Source organism: Calidris pugnax, unplaced genomic scaffold (assembly GCF_001431845.1).
Source record: "Calidris pugnax isolate Ruff unplaced genomic scaffold, ASM143184v1 scaffold197, whole genome shotgun sequence".
NCBI lineage: Eukaryota > Metazoa > Chordata > Aves > Charadriiformes > Scolopacidae > Calidris > Calidris pugnax.
In genome coordinates this window covers 2,297,866-2,317,521 of record NW_015090936.1, presented here as the reverse complement: position 1 = coordinate 2,317,521, position 19,656 = coordinate 2,297,866, and the positions used below count along the sequence as shown (strand labels likewise).

Below are 19,656 nucleotides of genomic sequence, written 5' to 3'. Positions count from 1 at the left end.
CAGGAATAATTGAGTAGCTGGACAGTAGAAAAGGCCCCTTCCACCTTCTGTTCTGCTTCTCTCATTTTCCCACATGTTTATATGTATCTCACTATGTATCTGTGATGCAAACAGCCAAACGCTTAGTGATTAGAGCACGACAGCCAGAGGACTCCAGAACAAGCATCACTGATTTCATGTAGCATATTTGCAAGGCTCAGAAAGCACACACGCCTCTCTGTTTCCCTTTGGCATCTATTCTTTCCATAACATAACAGAAATATAATTGTTACTACATGAAGGCACTCCAGGATGACTATTGCTTTCTCTAAGAACTAAACTCACCTCTCCGTCAGCCCACTACTTATTAGCTAAGGCAGGCAGAATTACACTGCCTTGCTGATCAACTTGGACGTGCATGTTTCAGGTGTCACTAACAGCAGCCTTGTCAGTAAAAGTTCATCTGAGCATCTTTGAGGGTGAACAATACGGCACACAGATAGCACGCAACATCGTGCTCCCACCATCATGAGGTTCTGTACCACACAGGGAAGTGTGTGCGTGCCATTCACTGAGACAACAAAAAGGTAGTGCTGTCACCATCTCTGGACTAGCTAGCAATGCTCTTCTGCAGTCTTTAGTTCCAACAGAAAGCACTAAAACTGAATTCACAACCAACAATTACAGGGAAGGAAGGTCATAAACCAGTCAAGATAAAACTTTTGTGTCAATACAGGTGTGAACAGAGTCATCTTCTGGGTTAAAGGACTAATGTCAAGAACAGAAATCAACTTAAAAAGCAGTCAGTATGGTTAAGTAAAGTTTAAGTAAAAAGAGAGTAAAAAAGTTTCATATGCTCCTTGTGTAAATGAGAATGGAAAACATTTTTTATGGCAGCCTTTTTGTGGGTATTTTCTCATTAATGTACAACAGGAGCTTTCCCAGTCTCTTTTTCTGTTTTAGGTTTGTTTTTTTTAATCTATCACATATCCCTGCAACATTATCTGTGTGAAGTGGTGTAAATCCCCTCACACAAACTTGTGTATCTGTATAATGACTTGAAAGGATCTGTAACCACAGTACCTGAGCATTCAAACAGTTAAATACACAGCTAAACTCCCTAGTAAAGACATCTGTAGCCCAAGAAAGCAGCTTCGTTAACAGCAGAACTGATGAAGCCTAATTTCCATCTTAACTTTTCCACATTTGCCTTCATACTCTCTTCCTCTCATGGACTCTCTACTGCTCCATAAGGGTGCACTTACACTGAAGATTTTCCCAATACTAAGTGAGATAAGTCTGAAGCTGTTCCTTCACTAAACCCACCAATGGAACCTCTTTAAGTCTTACTAAATGCTCAGCAAATATTTTGCTTTGGAGACCTTTACCTTTCTAACAAATCTGGTAGAAATCAGCCTACAGTTGGAAATGTTTCCCGAAAAAGTTGATAAATGCGTGCACACACAAGTCACAGCACAATTACACAGGACTTGTTTCCTTAGATAAGCAAGTTCAAAATTGTTTTGCTGAAATATTACTAGAGCTGTGGGTCCTGAGAAGTCAATACAAGTCTTTTAGGACCGTGCTTATGGTGCTATGGAAGCACACTTTACCCAAGGTAAGTATGACAGTAAGCTCTGAATCATAAGTGCAATTAAAAGGCAAACTGCTTACAGCCCAGCGGTGAGATAGCATCTCTAGCCCAACACATCTCAAAGTAGGGTGCCTGGAAACAGAGTCTTCTAACTTTCATAGCCACTTTTGAAATGTTATGGCCTAAAATAAAATGCATTTAACAGAATTTTGATAATTTACAGACGATTCAGAGTATTTGTGCAGATAGGTATTTAGAGACAAATATAAATTTCTTATTATAATGTAACATTTTTAGAAAATGACAAGACTTACGTATTTCACAGTTTGCACCAACCCATCCATGTGGACAATGGCAGGTGTAACCACCAGGCTGATCTATGCAAGTTCCAGCATGGTGACATGGGTTGCTGTCACAGTCATTTACATCAATTTCACATTCTTCACCTTAAATCAGAAAAAAAACAACTTCTATTTAGCGGGTGGCTCATGTAAAAGGTACATCATCAGACATTTAATTTTCCTCTAGCTGCAAAATACCTTATAGCTCCATAGCATCTTTATTGCTAGAAAGTCAACAGTAGTCTGTTTCAGTAAGTAAGTCTCACATACCTTCTAAGAAGGAAACATTATCCTCATTCAGTCAGGTGAAAACAAAGTCTGAGGTCTAAGTGACTTGACTAACTTCACCTAGATGATGTATCATTTCTTTAAATATAAATTCCACCCCAAGAGAATGTGGTTTACAATTTGTCATGTATATTCTGAAGTGTTATACAATAATCTAGATAATCAGTGCCTCTGAGAAAGTCACTGTATGACGGAATGCTGATTCTTCTCCAAAAAATGCCCTTTAATTAGCATAGATCAAAAAGCATGATTTGATCTACAAAACAGCTATGAACAGGATTATCTATTACTCTCACATTGGATATTACCATACATGACTCACAGAGCATCAGGTTGTAATTTCTCTTTACAGCAGATATTTGGATTACACCAATCATGTCAGTTTAAATGCAAGGCCAAAGGATTAAACGGCAGCTTACCATTAGTCTGAAAGTGTAAGTTGATTCATAACAAGCACTTTAGGGCTTTTAGCAATTGCATGTTAAGCTAACAGAATGAGTTGTTTCTTCAGCTCGCCGTAACTAAGGTCAATGTTAAAACATTTTCCAGTTTCAACAGTGTCCAATTAGTATATTGGCTTACCTGGAAGTCTTCAAAATGTTATTTTTATAATGCAATCTACTCTCAAGCCATAAGGTCATAAGGCACGTTAGATAGCTGGTTAGCTTAGCGAATTCTCTTTAGTAACAGGCTTTTTTCTGCATAATTTTTAATGTTCAAAGCACTTGCAAGTAATATCAAGAACTTTTCATTCTCCCCAAACTGATTACAGTTCAGCAAAGTCTAAATTAATTTGCATCCTTGGAGAGACACAGTCTTTCTTGGTATTTGTCTTCTTTTGGACACAGTGAACACTGGCAACTAGGTGTTCTGTGCAATGTACAAACTACTTACCCGTATATCCAGGTGTACAAATACATGTCGCATTTAGACCTTCGCTGTCACAAGTGCCACCGTTCTGACAGTTGATGTTAACACAAGGATCTTTGTAGAGTTCACAGTGCCTTCCTGAAAAGGTAAAGTTAGTAATTGCCTTTAACATGGCCTACAGTGACAGCACGAAATCAGTACATGCAATAACTTAACTTCACCTGGATGAGCACAATGAAGTGCAGCCTTAAACCTGTCTTATTAGGCTAATGTCATAAGGCTAAAGGCATGTATTTTATGGTGGCTAAACTTTCTGCACACATGCCTCCCCTCTGCTCTTCTCACCCACTGAGACTTTGAGATAAGAGAGGTAGGATTGCTGGGGCATCTGTGATAAATCAATGGTATAATAAAGCATAATCTGATCAGCAATCTTATGTTCTTCAATAAAATGTAAACAATAATTGCCTTCATGAAATAACTTCTTTAATAACATACATAACCATTCTGATGCCTTTCTGACTTTTGCAGGAAACAGAGGAGTATAACTAAGGCAATAAAACCAGAAATTAATTTATTCAAATGTATAGCTAAAAGTAAACAATTGAGCTGCTCAACTTCATGTCACTACCTTCATCCTTTCATTCTCAGGTGCAGGCTATGTGAGTTCAGCAGCTTTGCCTTGCACAAGACAGTGCAAGCCATATCTGGCATGCACAACATAAACCAGCAGATTCCCACCTGGGGATGGGAAGAAAGGCTCTACTGCCACTGCTACCTGCATCATTTTCTGTGGTTCTACTTTTCAGATCAAGCCAGAAAAACTAATACATGAATGAACTAATCAGTGTAGGGATGGCACTGAAACATGGGGAAAAAAATGTACGTATGTGAATGCTGAATGATCGGTGGGACTTTGTTTATAATGTACCTACTACAGTGAAATTAACTTGCATTTAGAACAACTGCCTATGTTTATCCATTAGTGTAAGGTTTAAGTCTAAATCTAAGTCTTATTAGCATTTTTTGCTTGGGAATGAATTGAAAGTGACCAATTAGCTAAAATCCTAAGTTATCTTCAAGTATTCCCATTCTTACACTTTTTACAAGCATTTCAATAAACTGAAGAGAACAGTATTCTGAATGCTTCCATACGATTACACAAATTGTAAAAAAAATTTCACTTTTTAATATGGTCCATGTTTCTACATCCTTACTGTCCTGCAAACTGTAAAGATGCATAGTCAATAGAAGCATAAACTCACATTGTTTATTAGGTATAAAAACTGCAATACAGCTTTGGCATCAGGAAAATGTTTCTAGTCATGAGATAGTGAATGACAGCGAAGGAAGTATATTGCTTGTGGAGATTACAGAACATACAATGATGGAGGACTAGGAGAGGCGAGACAAATAATTGTGAAAAAGGGACATGCAGTTGATCCTGCCTCATTCCTTTCCAACGTCTCTCATGAATAACAGTTGTGTTGCACTGGAACTGAGCAGACTGTGAATTTGAATTTGGAGAGTTTGAGACACAGAACTACACAGAGGTAAAATTAGAAAGAAAATAGAGTCTTTAGAGAAAAGAATGTGAGAGAGAAAAATCAATACAAAAAAAGGATTGGACACATAATATATCAGGTCTAGGTATACAAGCAAATTTACGTAATGAGTGACTAATTAAAAAGAATGAAGCTAGTTCTTTAATGTTCAACACTGCAGTTATGTACAGCAATGCAAGCTTACATGAGTTATATAAAAACAATAATCTCAAGTTAATAGTGGTAACTAAAAAAAAATATAAAAGCAATTGATTTGAAATATGTATGTACCATATATATATATTCACATATATACACACATTCTCACTTGCTACAGACCTGCTGAAAGCATTTGGTCAGCCTGTCAGCAGCAAAAAGACAGAGCACTCCAGTCTGAGCATCTGAATACTTTAAGCACTGAATACTTTAAGTACTGGAATGAAGAAAGCTCAGGCATCAGCAAAAACTGCTTACAGGACCAGGTCCCTGCTTTCACTTAAAGCAAAATGTGCTGTGCACACAGTGCTTTCAGCTGCTTGTACAGGTCGGATGAGAACAGAACATGAAGTCATAACATTATGGTTAAGTGCTCTTTAAACTGTCATGAAAAGCTGAGGGTCATTTCCTCACTAAGCCTCTAAAATGATGAATTCTGTATCTATTGTCAAAGAGCAGTGCAATCACCAGCATGAAATACATATTTAGCCTCAAGCAGATGTTAAGTGAGTGTTACTTATCAACACAGATAAGGATTGATATGCTTAATGAGAAAATGCTGGGGTAATGTTCCTTAAAATATAGTCATCCTGAGTAAAAAATATATAGCTTTTAATACTAATAAACTATAAAATTACATTTAAAATGTTCTCACAGCATGATTCAAAACAGAATACACAAAAAAAGTATCATCACAGAGGGACGTTACAAAGAGCCGATACGCACTACTCTGGAACGTTGAAATTTACTGCAAGATAAAAGATTTTGTGTTGCAAAACATACTTTTCTCCTCTATTTTATAAATTACTTAAGAAATGCCAAAGACCAATTCCATTCAAGCATGTCTAGGGATAGCTGCAGTTAACATGGGAAAGCAGTCACAGACCTACTACTATCTCTGGGCTTCATGGTCTTCTAAAGGAACAATCAACATAAAACTCATTTTTACTCCTTTGTGCTAATCTGTTTCAAATACTAATCTTTTATGAATATGTTTTCAATTCAATTCATTGGAGTAAATAAAGAAAGAAATTGGACAGCCTTCCATGTAATGGTGCCTAACTGATGAAAAATTTTACTTAACAGTTACGTCTTCTTTTAAAAACTCATCACTTTCTAACATATCTTAAAAACAGCAGAAAAAAGGACACCTAAGAACAACAGAGAGAAGCCATTTGTCTGCAGGCAAGGCCATGCATTCCCCACAGACCAGCTAAATCTGAACTACTCATTTGAATAAAGATTATGGCATCAGGATCTACAGTGAAGTTTGTTTCCGTTCATTTTAGATGTGGGATTTATTTCTACTCAATGGAGGGTATTGTATCTCTCTGTCTGTAACAGAAGCTACCATAACAAATACATCGACCGATTCCAAAAGCACAAGGGGAACCCCATCTTACCTTCAAATTCAGGCAGGCACACACACTCGTAGCTGTTGACGAGGTCTCTGCAGGTGGCTCCATTCTGGCAGGGTGCAGAGAGGCATTCATTATATTCCTCTTCGCAGTAAAGGCCATGGTAACCTAAATGACATAAAGAGGAAAAAAAAACAAGCTCTGAAACACATCCCAGTAAAAATTAACAATTAAGCAACTATAGGCTGCGGGCAGCTGCTTGCTAATTGAAATATCCTGTGCAGACAGATACATATAAAGTCATTGATTTTAAGGGCATCAGCTCCCCAGGTGAAATTACAAAAAAAAAAAATAATCCTGGAAGCACAATGTTGAAGAGAAGCCCCAGCCACTGCCCAAGCAACAAACCACGGCGAGGCTGTAAACATGGAGGCTGGTGACCAAGATCACTAGGAACAATGTGAATAAACACTCTGATCGTAAAAAGGAATGAACTAATATCGACGTATCTCCTAGCTTCCTCTGATCCTTGCATGAAAGCCACCTTTCATCGCAGTGGTGATAATTGTATAACAGTAGTTAGAATGACAATATATTTTAACTTTAATGCTGTACAATGTCAAAACGTTGTAAAAGCACTAAGATACTTAATTTTTACATTATTGCCAAGCCGTAGGCAGATATTATGATTTGATCATGCAGACAAAGAAAGTAGGACCACAGAAAAGCTATGAGACCTACTAATGGCCACCGAGTCGTTCGTATCATGAGGTAAGAAAGAAGGAGCTAATCCACTTGAAATATCACTTTTCTCGTTATTTAGTGTGTCATACAATCATCAGTCTTAACAGTAGTTGAAATTACCTTCTAGATATAGTGTATCAGGTCAAGTAGTACCTACTTATATTAAGTAACAGCATAAATTAGTATCATCTTTCCTTTAAAATTTGTTTTCTTTTCTTTTTCTTTTCTGTTTAAGGTAGGGGCCTTCCAACTTGAGAAACAATGTCTCAATTTATAGGCAATCAATACATCAATGAGGAAAAGCACCTTAAGCACTACTTTCTCCCTGCCAGACAAGCATTAGCACAGAAGAATTGTAAAAATTCTAGTGTGTTTGGCCAATGAAAAAAGTACCAGACAATTTGCTCAAGTCTTTCTAAATAGTTTCCCCCTTCTTTGGGGACACTTGGAGTGCTTCATGATTAGCCAAATTACCTTTGGGGGACGGTTCAGAATTTAATATATTAAACAAAATACATTCTTACCTTTTTGAAAGTATGAATACAAATATTTCTACTAAAACAGGTATCTTCTATAATGTTTACACTCTTCCTGGAAATTGCAGAAAATAATTGAGTGACCAGACTTGCATTTTCTACGTCTCTTCAACTGTGACCTGTCAGAGCGTCTGACTTGGGGCATCACTCAGCCTACCTCTCTCTCAAGCAAACCAAAGACCACACACAGTTAACATCAACTGAATTGACTGGATAATTAACACAAATTAGCACTTCAGATGTTTCAGTAAATTGTTTGGCTTGGTGAAACCTTAGCACCTTCTCTTCTTTACCCATCCATGAAAAGGTGAGGATAGAAATTCTAGCCCATACTACTGCCCACAAAGTAATGCCAGAGACACCTGGCACGTGGTGGTTACTGTACACTCTTTTTCCTGTTGACTTGTTATTTTATAATGTTTGCCTGGTATTGAAAACAGTGTAGACTGGGAAAATTTTTGTTTTAAACTAAATCTTGCCTCTCTTTTTCAAGTTTGCTCAATGTTATTGAAATTTCATCCGGGTGAAGGTTTATATTATACATTTAAAAAAGCAGTGTCAAATATGTTTTCATGTTAAAAACCTTGTTTCACAAAGAACAGTCATGCAGAGAAGATATGTCATGGTATGTGACACAGTACATAAGGACACTCGTCCCATGTGGATCGGGACTAATTTTCGTTAAATCAGTTAAATATTTAACCTTCTTCATCATAGCTGTTATCCCCCTCGACCTCCTATTACTGTGATAGTGTGATACAATACCATGAAGACGTATTTGTAACCTGTAATATGATACCAAGCATTGAAGCATTATATGCTTTTAAAAATCTTGATTTATTCATTATGTATAGTTGTAAAAGCAATAGACGAATGAGCATTCAATGAATTAAGATAACATGGAAATGAATTAAGATCCCAGGAAAAAGGCCTAAAATACAAAGTGTAGATTCTGCAATGTGATTTTGTTTCTTTAGATAATCTTTATGTAGTAGCAAAACTTATAGACATGAAACAAGGGTATCTTTCATGAACAAAGAACCAAAGAGAGGGGAAGATTCTCATCTTAGTAAGTTGTAATCTGTATTCACCCTCCTGGTCTATATTTTCCCCAGAAATTCTCACCAAACCATATAAAATAGGATAAATGGCACCTCCAGACACTATTTCCATCCCTCCTCTTCCCCCTCCCTCTAATGGGTAATTCAAAATAAAATTATATGAAGATACAACAGATGTTAGTACCACACAAGATGTAGATGCAATATTACCCATCTGATTTTGCACAAAGTTGTCTTTTCACAGTAAATAGTTAGTTGGACTAGTAGCTTATTAAGAAACATTTCAGAACTACTTTCTCCGAAGCTGCTAGCCCAGCAATACAGAATTAATTATGCTAAGTATTATGGGTTTTCTTACTAGCCAACTATGATGAAGTTTATCCAGCTTACGATGTAGGGAATTATCCTTATCCTAAAGTGATATGTGTAGCCAAAATACAAACCACCAAAATCAGAAACCTTAGAAGAAAAATATATGGGAATCTGTGTTGAGCACATGTGTAATGAGATATTTTGAGGAAAAAAAAAAAATTTGCTTTCCATGTGTTACACACTTCTCGCTTTTCAAAGGGAGCAGAGGGAAATTTGTGACTGAACAGTTGCCCGGTTTCCAAAATCAATAGGAACTAGCGTATCACCTCTTTAGGATTAAGACCGCCCACGCTGTCAGACGCTGCACACGCTGAGGGAAAGATATTTTCTCTCTCCACGAGAGGGCAGATCTCGCCCACACACGATTTCACCCTCATCGTCCTCACCCTGGTACCAGCAGCTTCCTTCTGCTGCACCATATCACTCTTAACAAGCATTTCTCATTGTATTACTACTTTTAAGTTAAATGGCTATATAAACTATCTATTATACTGAATTCATATATACATCCTCAAAAAGAACTACATAAATAATATTTATATTTTCATCAAAGAATTTAGATGAAAACAGGAGAATTTTTTGTAGATAACTTCAGAACAACAGACTAGTGTAGTTGCGTCCTGTCTTTTCTAGTAACATTTGTGGCATAACATTTCCGTGGATGTATCCAGAAAGAAAGAAACAATACCTACATTAACAACACGTCTTTGGCTGCTCTGTCCTGAGCAGGGAAAAAAAAAACCCACATTGGGCATTGCAGCTTCAAGAAGGGCAACTAATATTATTAACTTTTTTTTTCCAGGTCACTAGAAATTGGATATGCCTTCAATAACAGCACCTTCATGAACTCGAGCAGAACTTGCCAGTGATGGTTCCATTCTGCTGTGTTCTCTTCAGAGACTGGGAAATGGATAGGGAAATTAAAAAAAATCCTAAAATAAAGATGTCCCTATGTTACCTCTTCTCGCTCTACATGACTGTCCTTCTGCTACAGACAGATCCATTGCCACTCTCCCCTGGATTCCCAAGTCTGTCTTTCTCTTTCTTAAGCAACAGGGAGGATGCCTTGAAGAGGCCAGGATATTTGCTAGATGCTCTATGACTTGGAAAACTGTTGAGGTTTTTCTTACCACTAGGTCCTCAACAGTGACTCCCTGGCTTTATCCACACTTAACACTTCAGCAAATCAAGACACCAGGACAAAAATCCCATCTTTATGGGAAGGCATAATGGGATACAATACAATGCAAGAGAGCTCTGTTTTGCAGGGAGCAGATCAGTTCATATATGGCTGCTCACTAACACAGCTGCATGTTATATAGTCAAGAAATAAACGTGTTCAGTTAAAGTCTGAGCTTATATAGCAATTAAATAAGAAAGAGAAGAGCTGCTCCAGATGGCAGGATGGTAGGAAGGCATGCTTACCAGCCACAGCCAGATTGCATGGAGGGTTGTCTTAATGTAGCAGTGGAAACAAGATGAGGAAACAGAGGCAATAACGGGCTCACAGACAGTCTGGAACTGGAATTAACCTAAAGTCACTTCTGCCAGAGCTTGCATTTCTTGCCCCAGTTCCAAAATGTGGAAAGGGAAAAGATAGAGAAGAGAAAAATTGCTACTGCTAGAGGCAAATGTTGCAATTGCCTTTGCAAAGGCACTGAGAGAAACCTACTCTCCTATAACTACATGAGCAAAATGCTCAAAAAATCAAGTGCAGAGGAAATATACTCCACAGTACCACTTCTTAAGCTGACACCACTCTTCATACCCTGTGAAAATTTTTCTGACACTCCTCTTTTTTTCCCCCCCCATGTTCTATATGTGCTATCATATATATTCATAACGTAGAGGGCAAGTGTTAATGTTTGCCGATGTGCTTTGCAGTTTCAAACTCCATACCTCTATGTCTCTAAGAAAGCCAAAGGCAAAAGTTTGCTGCAATATTAAGTTATTCAACTTCTACATAGATTTCTTCGCTTCAGGACAGAGAAAATTAATAAGAATATATTACATATTTGCATTTGAAATTGATAGCAGCAGCTCTATTAAAATAATGGCACAGAAAGAGAGGAAAAGGTTTAAGAGAAGAAAGAAACTGCTTTGGGATTCAGGGACTAAATAAACATTCAATGAACAGACTCAATGGTATCCCACCAGTTTCAGGAACCAGGATCTAGATGAGAATTCTAACAAATGAGGACAAGAATTATTATCAAGGTTAGTTCTTTAACATGAGGTAAGCATGAAAACACAACACAACCTATGAATCCGATGTTCAAACACTCTGTATTTCTTTGTTACCTGTAATGAGCCATGTGACAAGTATTACACAAGCATATAGTTAAAGAATTAAAGGTAAAGTTTCAGGTGCAATTGAAAAATCACACACATAATAGGAAGTAGGTATTGTTGCATAGACTTTTGAATTCCACTGAACACTCTCTGTGGACATTTGAAAAAGAAGTATATTCAACTTGGAAATAATTTACACATTTTTTCCCTCCATTCTGGAAATGGGAACATGCAAGAGTATTAGACTCCTTACTAAGTTACACAAATTATCTTTTCTAGTGAAGTATTAGATGATGTAGGTTATCCATAGCAATGGTCACAATGAAAGACAAAACACACAAAAATTAGTAGGAAATGCCTGGTTGTATGTGTTCCACAAGTTGTGAAGATATGCAAGTATAATAAGTATAATTTATCGTTCTTCAAATCTGTACGCTGGCCAAAAAAGCATGGAATCCAAACTGCCTACCAAGCAAGGAGAGACTGTCACAGACCCTGGGCTAAATGGAACTGTTTAAAATTCCTCTCTTGTTAAATTTTTGAGGCAGAAGTAACACAGATGAAAATCCAGGTGACACTATGCCTGCTAGTAGAAACAGTGTGCAAAGGAAGGATGGCATTCAGGTCACACATATAAGCAAAACTCTGCAGCACTTTGCTTCTGTAATAAGAAATTATATGGTCTGTCAAATACCTACCTCAAAAAAAAAGAACATGACATCCTAGAACTGAATGAAAAAAATAATTGGCAGTTTCTAAAGTTTTTAAAACAGTATGTCTCAGATACACCATAGAACCAATATAGAAGAGAGTTCTAAAGTGTCATTTAGAAACTTGCCATTAATATATCTATAAAAAACAATGTATATGAATTCAGGGACGTGGCTGAAAGACCCCTAGAAGTCAGTAGTCTGGGAGCTGGCACACCGATGCTGAGAGCCTGCAAGCCAGAAAGCCTCAGGGTCAAGTGGGAGAAATCCTTTCTTTCCTACTAACATATGGTAATATCTTTATGTATTTCAGTATGTTTATTGTTAGTACTTGATAATGTTACTAAACTGCACACAAATTTGATTTTTCACCTTTACAAATTAATTGTAACAGAGACTCTCAAAGTCACTACAGACAAAATTGTAAATAGAATCCAGCTTTTTAATATATCAGAGACATAATATACACTCTATCGAACTACTTTTTGATGAAGATACAAAAATGTGTTAGGTCATGCTCTGTAGTCACTACTTTAGGTTTTTGGTTTAGGAATTGGAAAATAGTACTCCTCATGTTTAATTGCTCATCTGCCTTACACCCAATAATCATTCAAACCACTGGTAAAGTGTTTATTACAATGCCTTCTAAATGCTGATCCACAAAGAAGTTGCCTCCCATTATCTGCTATGGCTTTAACTCATGAGGAAAATCTCTGTAGGTCATTGGTCCAAATACTGCTACTAAGATTGGAAAAAAAAAAAAAAAAGAAAAAAAAACAACAACAACAAAAAACCTCACCATAATGGTACATTCATAATAACTGCACCACTTAGGTGTAGTTCTTTAATGATCTTTTGAAACGAGTTATCCATGTTTTTAAATTATTGACAGATTAATGACAAACTCTCACAATCTGGTCTTTATTTCTACGTTCATATGAAACAAGTAATATCATTTATAGAGGGAAGTCCTTCTAAAAAAAGTTGTCTTTTTTAAAAGTGAAGTTTAGAGCAGTCTATAAACTACCTTGGAAAGAATAAGCTGGTTTTTAAAATACTTCCTACTAAATTTCACACATGGAGAAACACGAAAAGATTTCAATTAAAGAAGTACCATATATGGTCTTGGATGCACCCTCTCTGGCTTCTCATCTGACTAACTTTTAAATGCACAATAAAAAAAAAAAAAAAAAAAAAAAAAAAAAAAAAAAAAAAACAAACAAACAACAAAAAACCTCACCATAATGGTACATTCATAATAACTGCACCACTTAGGTGTAGTTCTTTAATGATCTTTTGAAACGAGTTATCCATGTTTTTAAATTATTGACAGATTAATGACAAACTCTCACAATCTGGTCTTTATTTCTACGTTCATATGAAACAAGTAATATCATTTATAGAGGGAAGTCCTTCTAAAAAAAGTTGTCTTTTTTAAAAGTGAAGTTTAGAGCAGTCTATAAACTACCTTGGAAAGAATAAGCTGGTTTTTAAAATACTTCCTACTAAATTTCACACATGGAGAAACACGAAAAGATTTCAATTAAAGAAGTACCATATATGGTCTTGGATGCACCCTCTCTGGCTTCTCATCTGACTAACTTTTAAATGCACAAGTATTATTTCAATAAAAATAATTTTCCAGATGTATGAGACTACCTTTAGATCCAGTGTGACATAGAATTAACAAACCTAACCAAGAATTTATAATAAGTTTAGATGACAAATTTCAGAAAAAATAGCTTTTGTGTGTCCAAGAATATTTTCCTAGCTTTTTCTTGTTTGAACCACAGGCAAGGAACATGCTGAAGAAGACTAAAATTTCCCTGGTTTTCTTGGAAAAAGAAATGCCTTTTTTCCTGCCATGGATGAGTCTGGAAAGGGCACTCACGCTGGCCAGCTCCTGATACTCCAGTTTGGATATGGGATCCTTTTTTATATTCTGATATTAAAAGATTTTTTTTATCTTTTTCTTATCTTTATATCTTTATCTGATATCAAAAGATTAAAAAATATTCTGGTATTTAGAAGAAATATTTTTTTACACTAATTGGGAAATTCAGGTTTCTCTTGGCTAGATGTCTTGTCCCATTGCTTATAGAAGGGTAGAATACCTCTTTTTGTGTTTTGATTTCTGCAATTCAAATCAGAATCCTGATAATTCTTTTCAGAACTTCCCAGAGCATACACAACACTGGCGTTCTTTAAAAAAAATCTCTTCATCAATCTCTGTTTTATTTTTCAGTCAACTGTGGTTTCAGTCATATATTAAAAAACACTTAAAGATTAAAAACATATTGATAAATTTTGATCACTTTCCTTGTTGCCCATCATTAGGCAGCTCCTTCGCTCAGCAGTTTCTCCATCTGCTGTCGAGAGTTTTCTTGACCATACTCTAAGTACTTGTATCATTCAATAGCTAGAAAAGCAGCAGTTTTTTGTTATGAATCTGAACAAGTTAATCAAATACTTGCTAGCCAATCAAAAAATAGGTTGATGCTGCCAATGTACTCTCACATTCCTACGTGCTTCATGCTTTTTTTCCTGTCTTTCAAAATATTTTTTTAACTTCACACATTTTTTTCCTGTTCACTCCCTCTGCCATTTACCCCTGATGGGCTTTGGGTGAGGAGAAGAGTATCTAAAATGGAGGGGTAAATACTAAACTATTACATTCTCAGTTCTAAAAATGAATTTAGGAAAACAGCACCTGGCAATTTCAACTACCTGCAATCAAAAAGATATTTTGTCAGACATGGAACTAATTATCAACTGATATGAATTCTAGTTTGTGCTCTCAGTAAGACAGGATATGCTAGCTCTATTTAAATATGATTGGGCCTGTTGCTCTTCATCTCAATACGCAATCCTTTTCTCTAAGGGTTCCTCTATTATGCAAATGAACAGCAAAGCAATTAAACACTTCAAAAAGGAAGACTGAAAATTTGTAATGAAAGAATTATCATCTTCACCTCCTGAAATATATAAAACAAACTACATGTTAGGAAATACTCTTCTACATTACATAATGCCATTCTTCTGTGCAGATGAAAACTGCTCACACCATTCACGGAAACATCTGAGCAGAAAGCATTTGAGGCTGCATAAACATCTGGACCTATCTTGCCACAAAAAACTACCTACCCTCTGGTTTCTGAAAAGTTGCAAGCAGAAGAACTGACGATACTTCCTGAAAAACTGCCAGTAAAATGGAAAGATTTTGGGTTTTTTTGTTAATACACAAGTTAATATGTCTCAATGGGTAAAGCTCTTAAATGAGATTCTTACAATCTTGTACTTATAAATCCACATCTGCTGGACAACAAATTAATTCTGAGATAACACTACTACGGTACTGCCTGCAATCTGCTTTTGTATTTTCCTCCTTTATAAAGGGGCATGTAATTTAATTATAAATCTGTTGAATCCAAAGCATAAATTTCCACTAGCTTTTGTTTTTTGTGAGTACCACTCCAAAAAAAAACAACTTCTGATGGTCCTTTCCTTGTCTCTAATTAGAAGTAATTAATTCTGACACCTTCTAAAAATGCCACATTAGTAGATTTCATTACAAACTCCCCATATGCACAAATAAAACTAATCCATTCTGGTGGAGAAACAACTCAACACAAAATCACAGAAGGTTAGTGTTTTCTATACCAGTTAAATTCAGACCTATCAGAATCAATGTAAGAAAATTAGACAGTCTAGAAAAGTCAGGACTGCTCACTGAATTGAGTTCCAAAAATTGCCTTTTTGAAAGAGGCTTTATAAAATGTCATCAAAACAGACCTCGCTGGTATTTCATGCTCTGGATCAGGATAATTGTATTATATACGCACAAACTTTGTAACTGCACTAAGTACTATCTAGCCCATTGTCTAACCTATACTAAAAGTATCTTCACTCCAAGATGCAATAAGAAAATTTCAATAAAACTGTGAAACAACACAACCATGTTGTGGCCTCCCTCTCAGGACAGCATACATCCATGAGAATCTTGCTACACAACATGCTGCCTTATGCTGAGGTATTCCTAACGCTAAAACCTGCTCTTCCCACATTTATTGATTTAATGAGTGATGGCTTGTTTTCAAAAAGCAATCCATTATTCCTACAAAGTGATAAATGCTTTCAACAGTTCCAAACTTTACTCTCAACATCTGGAATTTCCTTGAAGTTCCCACGCATCAGTCACTGAAAGCAACACTTTGAAGTGTGCACTCAATAACCCATGCAAGACAAAGACATTAGTTGGTAATTCTTGTGTCTTCAGGGATCTCTCTTCAGATGAAATACCAGTTTTATGGGCTACAGAATCTTAGATAAAAGCCCACTCTTCAAGAAAAATAGGAGAGTTCTCTACATTTCACCTTGCTCTAAAGCCTTAAGGAGCAGTGACACCTTTCCTCCTCAAATGCCAATAATACATGGAAGTCAAATTAACCCATTACTTTACTTTCTTTTTGTCCTAAGCCTCACTGTCCTAATATGAAGTGTTCTGGGAATAGATCATGGGCTTCTTTCTTGGGAAGAAAAGGAGAAACTTCTTTTTGGAAGAGAATGAAGGCGACTTCTTTCTATGTACAGGCTAAAAAGGAAACATCTGGCTGTGGCATGTACTGATGTTCAAACTCACCACCTATAGGAGTGCTTGCCTACTTCAGGTAAAACATTTGCAATTGATAGGATACCTCTAACTGAGAAGGAAGGAAAAATAGCAGGAGAATTGCAACTGGTTTCCCACAGGGAAGGCAAACAGCAGAGAGAAGGTATTCCTCTGAAAGGAACGTCGGAAAACATGCATGTCACAGCATTATGTATATGTAGAGCTACTACTATTCAATAACACTCCTTGGCTTATCCCTTGTACACTAGGGATTTATTTTCCCCTTAACTCTGCAGTTTTCAAGTTTATAGCTTTATAGGAACAGACTTTAAAAAACAAAAGTGCTAAAATTATTCAAATAAAAACAAAGATTATTGGTTTTCACTTTGTAAGTGCTTAAGCAGTAGTGGATGTGCAGCATATGGTATCATTCATTCTCACTATTACTTCACCTATTAATTACCATTGCTAAAATGTATAAAGGGAGCTATAAGCACTCCAATACTCTGTTACATTGGTACATTGATGCAAAAAATCTAGAGCTAAGCAAAATACAACCCAGACACCATGCACTATTAGGTTCTATTATCAGTGGCCAGCTGAGTCTAATAGCTATGCTCACCTAAGCACTATCACTGGAACATCTGAAAAGAGATAATTTTGTCAACATGGATGGCAGAACTAAGTCCTTTGGGGTAACCAATTTTTTTTTTCCTTCTCTACCCTTTTTCAGCTACCTTGTTTGTTTCCATTCTTTCCCAAATGATCAATGTCACATTTTCCATTTTCGCTACCAAATTTTGTAATTTCAGTGACACTAATACCTCACCTTAAAAAAGATTTATTCTGCAGACTACAGTTTTATAATAAAACTGTAGACAACAACCAAGCCGTAAGGATCTCAGTGGGTTTTTCAGTGCTCACTCTGCAATTTTTGATTTTCCAAATGTAATGTGTAGATTCCTGTCATTTTTCTAAACAGATAGAACATCTGCTCAATGTGTTTTATATACTGAAAAGAAAAAAGGATGTAATTTTAAACTATATATTGGACTCTACATGTAAAAAATATTAGAAGATTTACAAAACATGTAACTGGTACAAACCAGGGATACAGAGGCATTTGTAGCTGGTTCCAACACTGCGACAAATGCCATGTGCACAAGGATTCAGAGCGCAGAAGTCGATCAGCTGAGCACATGTAGGTCCTGTAAATCCAGGACTACAACTGCAGGAGAAGGCAAGTCTATCTGCATAACAGGTTCCATTGTTCTGGCAGGGAGATGACGCACAAGGGTCTATTTTGTCTTCACAAGAGGTTCCTAAAAACCCTAAAAGAAAGAAATGGTTTTGATGAGTAAACATTCTGGTATGCACAAAATTTTAATAACTAAAACAAGTTAAAAGTAAGCCACTGACATATCTATACTCCATTTTTTTATTCTATGAAAATTCTATGAAAATTATATATATATTCTAAAGTCTAATTGTTCCCATTAACAAGGTATGATACAAGATGTTTCAGGTAGAATCATACTATCATATGACTAAGGCAGTGAAGTGCAAAAATATTGAATGTGACAGTGCTTATCCACTTTACAAAGTGTATCCGGCTAGAAAAACAGAAGACATTTCCTAAAGATCAGGAGCAGACTAGCCTGGAAAAAAATGAAAAGCCAAAACTGATCTTTTTTTCATTTTTCCTAATGCGTTTGTTAAGAATAACAAATAACCTCTAAAACAGCAACGCATGAGTTTACTTGAGCTTCAATAATTTAAAATATTTCCTTTTACAAGAACATACTTCTTATTAGGAGGAGACATAATGGTTTACTGAAGCAAAATCATGTAACGATTAGACATAAAGAAACGGGTATCCTTGCAAGGGAGTTGTTTTGATCAGATGTAGAAAATAATAACAGCTGAACGAATTGCAGTATACTAACTATAGTTTTTATCATATAGACATACATCACATATATAGCAATGTGAAGCACGGTTATTGTATCCAAAAGCAAGTCGGAAAAGAATACTCCAATTCTAGTACCCCTCCAAATAGAAGAACAAACTGTCCTTTCCATTCAAGTCTGGTATTTTTTAATGAGTGCCTGGTCCATTCCTACAGATCACCACTTTTCAGGCTCCCTGGAATATTTTATATTGTAGACCAGTTCTTAAAATTACAATATACTAATCACTGGGAATGAGAAATTGGAAGCTAATCAGGCCAACTCCACTCAAGACCCATCAAGCCAGCTTTACCAATCTGTTCTAACAGAAAACGTAAACCACTGCAGTTGTACCAGTCTAAAAGACAAAGATCAGACCACTGCATTGCCACTGCTGCCCAGGAGATTGTAGCAACATTTCAGAAATAATTATTACAAAGAAAATAAGTAAATGCATGAAAAATTATCCTAGGATTTGAAAAATATTTATTCAGAAAGACAGAAAAACAAATCCAAAAAACCAAATCAAACCAAACCACAAAATACAAAACACAAAATGTGCCCGATGGTGAGCGAAAGGATCAAGATGGAGGAGATGTCTCTGTAATATAGCAGCCTGCCAACAACTCCAAGCATGAAAACTATGACAGGTGACACTTTAGATTAACACTCAATATTGAAATCTCTTCCCTGATGGAATGAAGCAGATTTTTGGGCTTAACTTCTATAGTTTTTGTATCTATAAAATCTTGCTGCTGGATTAAAAGCAATTGATGTATTAGAACTGAACTCCTATATCGTATAAAGCTTATGATGAATACCAAAAGTGAGATCAAATACCACATTCAATACGCGCTCTACAGCATCTCATTATCTTTTATTGACTCAGTAAATATTTTTTTTCTAAACAATGCCATTCCACATTTCAAGCAAGGTACAATTCATCAGGAAATAGTTTTCAGTTAATTTTGACAAATATATTACTTTGAGGGTATTTTGATTTTCTTTCTTTTCTAATTATTCATGATTCACATTCCAGTGAGTTAAACTAACTTTGTTTAACTGTAGTTCTAGCAATGTAATCATGGGTAGGAAGTCAGGAGTTGACATTTCTGAAACCTAGCATTTAAGAAATAGATCAATTTAAATTTTAAAGCATAACAAAAAAAAACCCCAAATATTTACTGAAAGGC

The 19,656-nt window shown here is 36.1% G+C and overlaps 1 protein-coding gene across 1 annotated transcript in view; it reads right to left on the bottom strand.

The window, feature by feature from the left end:
- Positions 1-19,656, bottom strand: part of DNER (delta/notch like EGF repeat containing) — a 122,919-nt gene that overhangs the window by 11,799 nt on the left and 91,464 nt on the right. Inside the window, exons 8-11 of the mRNA XM_014951814.1 lie at positions 17,621-17,845; positions 6,236-6,358; positions 3,097-3,210; positions 1,888-2,019 (exon numbers count right to left, since the gene is read on the bottom strand). Coding sequence (XP_014807300.1) covers positions 1,888-2,019; positions 3,097-3,210; positions 6,236-6,358; positions 17,621-17,845 — 594 coding nt within the window. The remainder of the gene's footprint in view (positions 1-1,887; positions 2,020-3,096; positions 3,211-6,235; positions 6,359-17,620; positions 17,846-19,656) is intronic.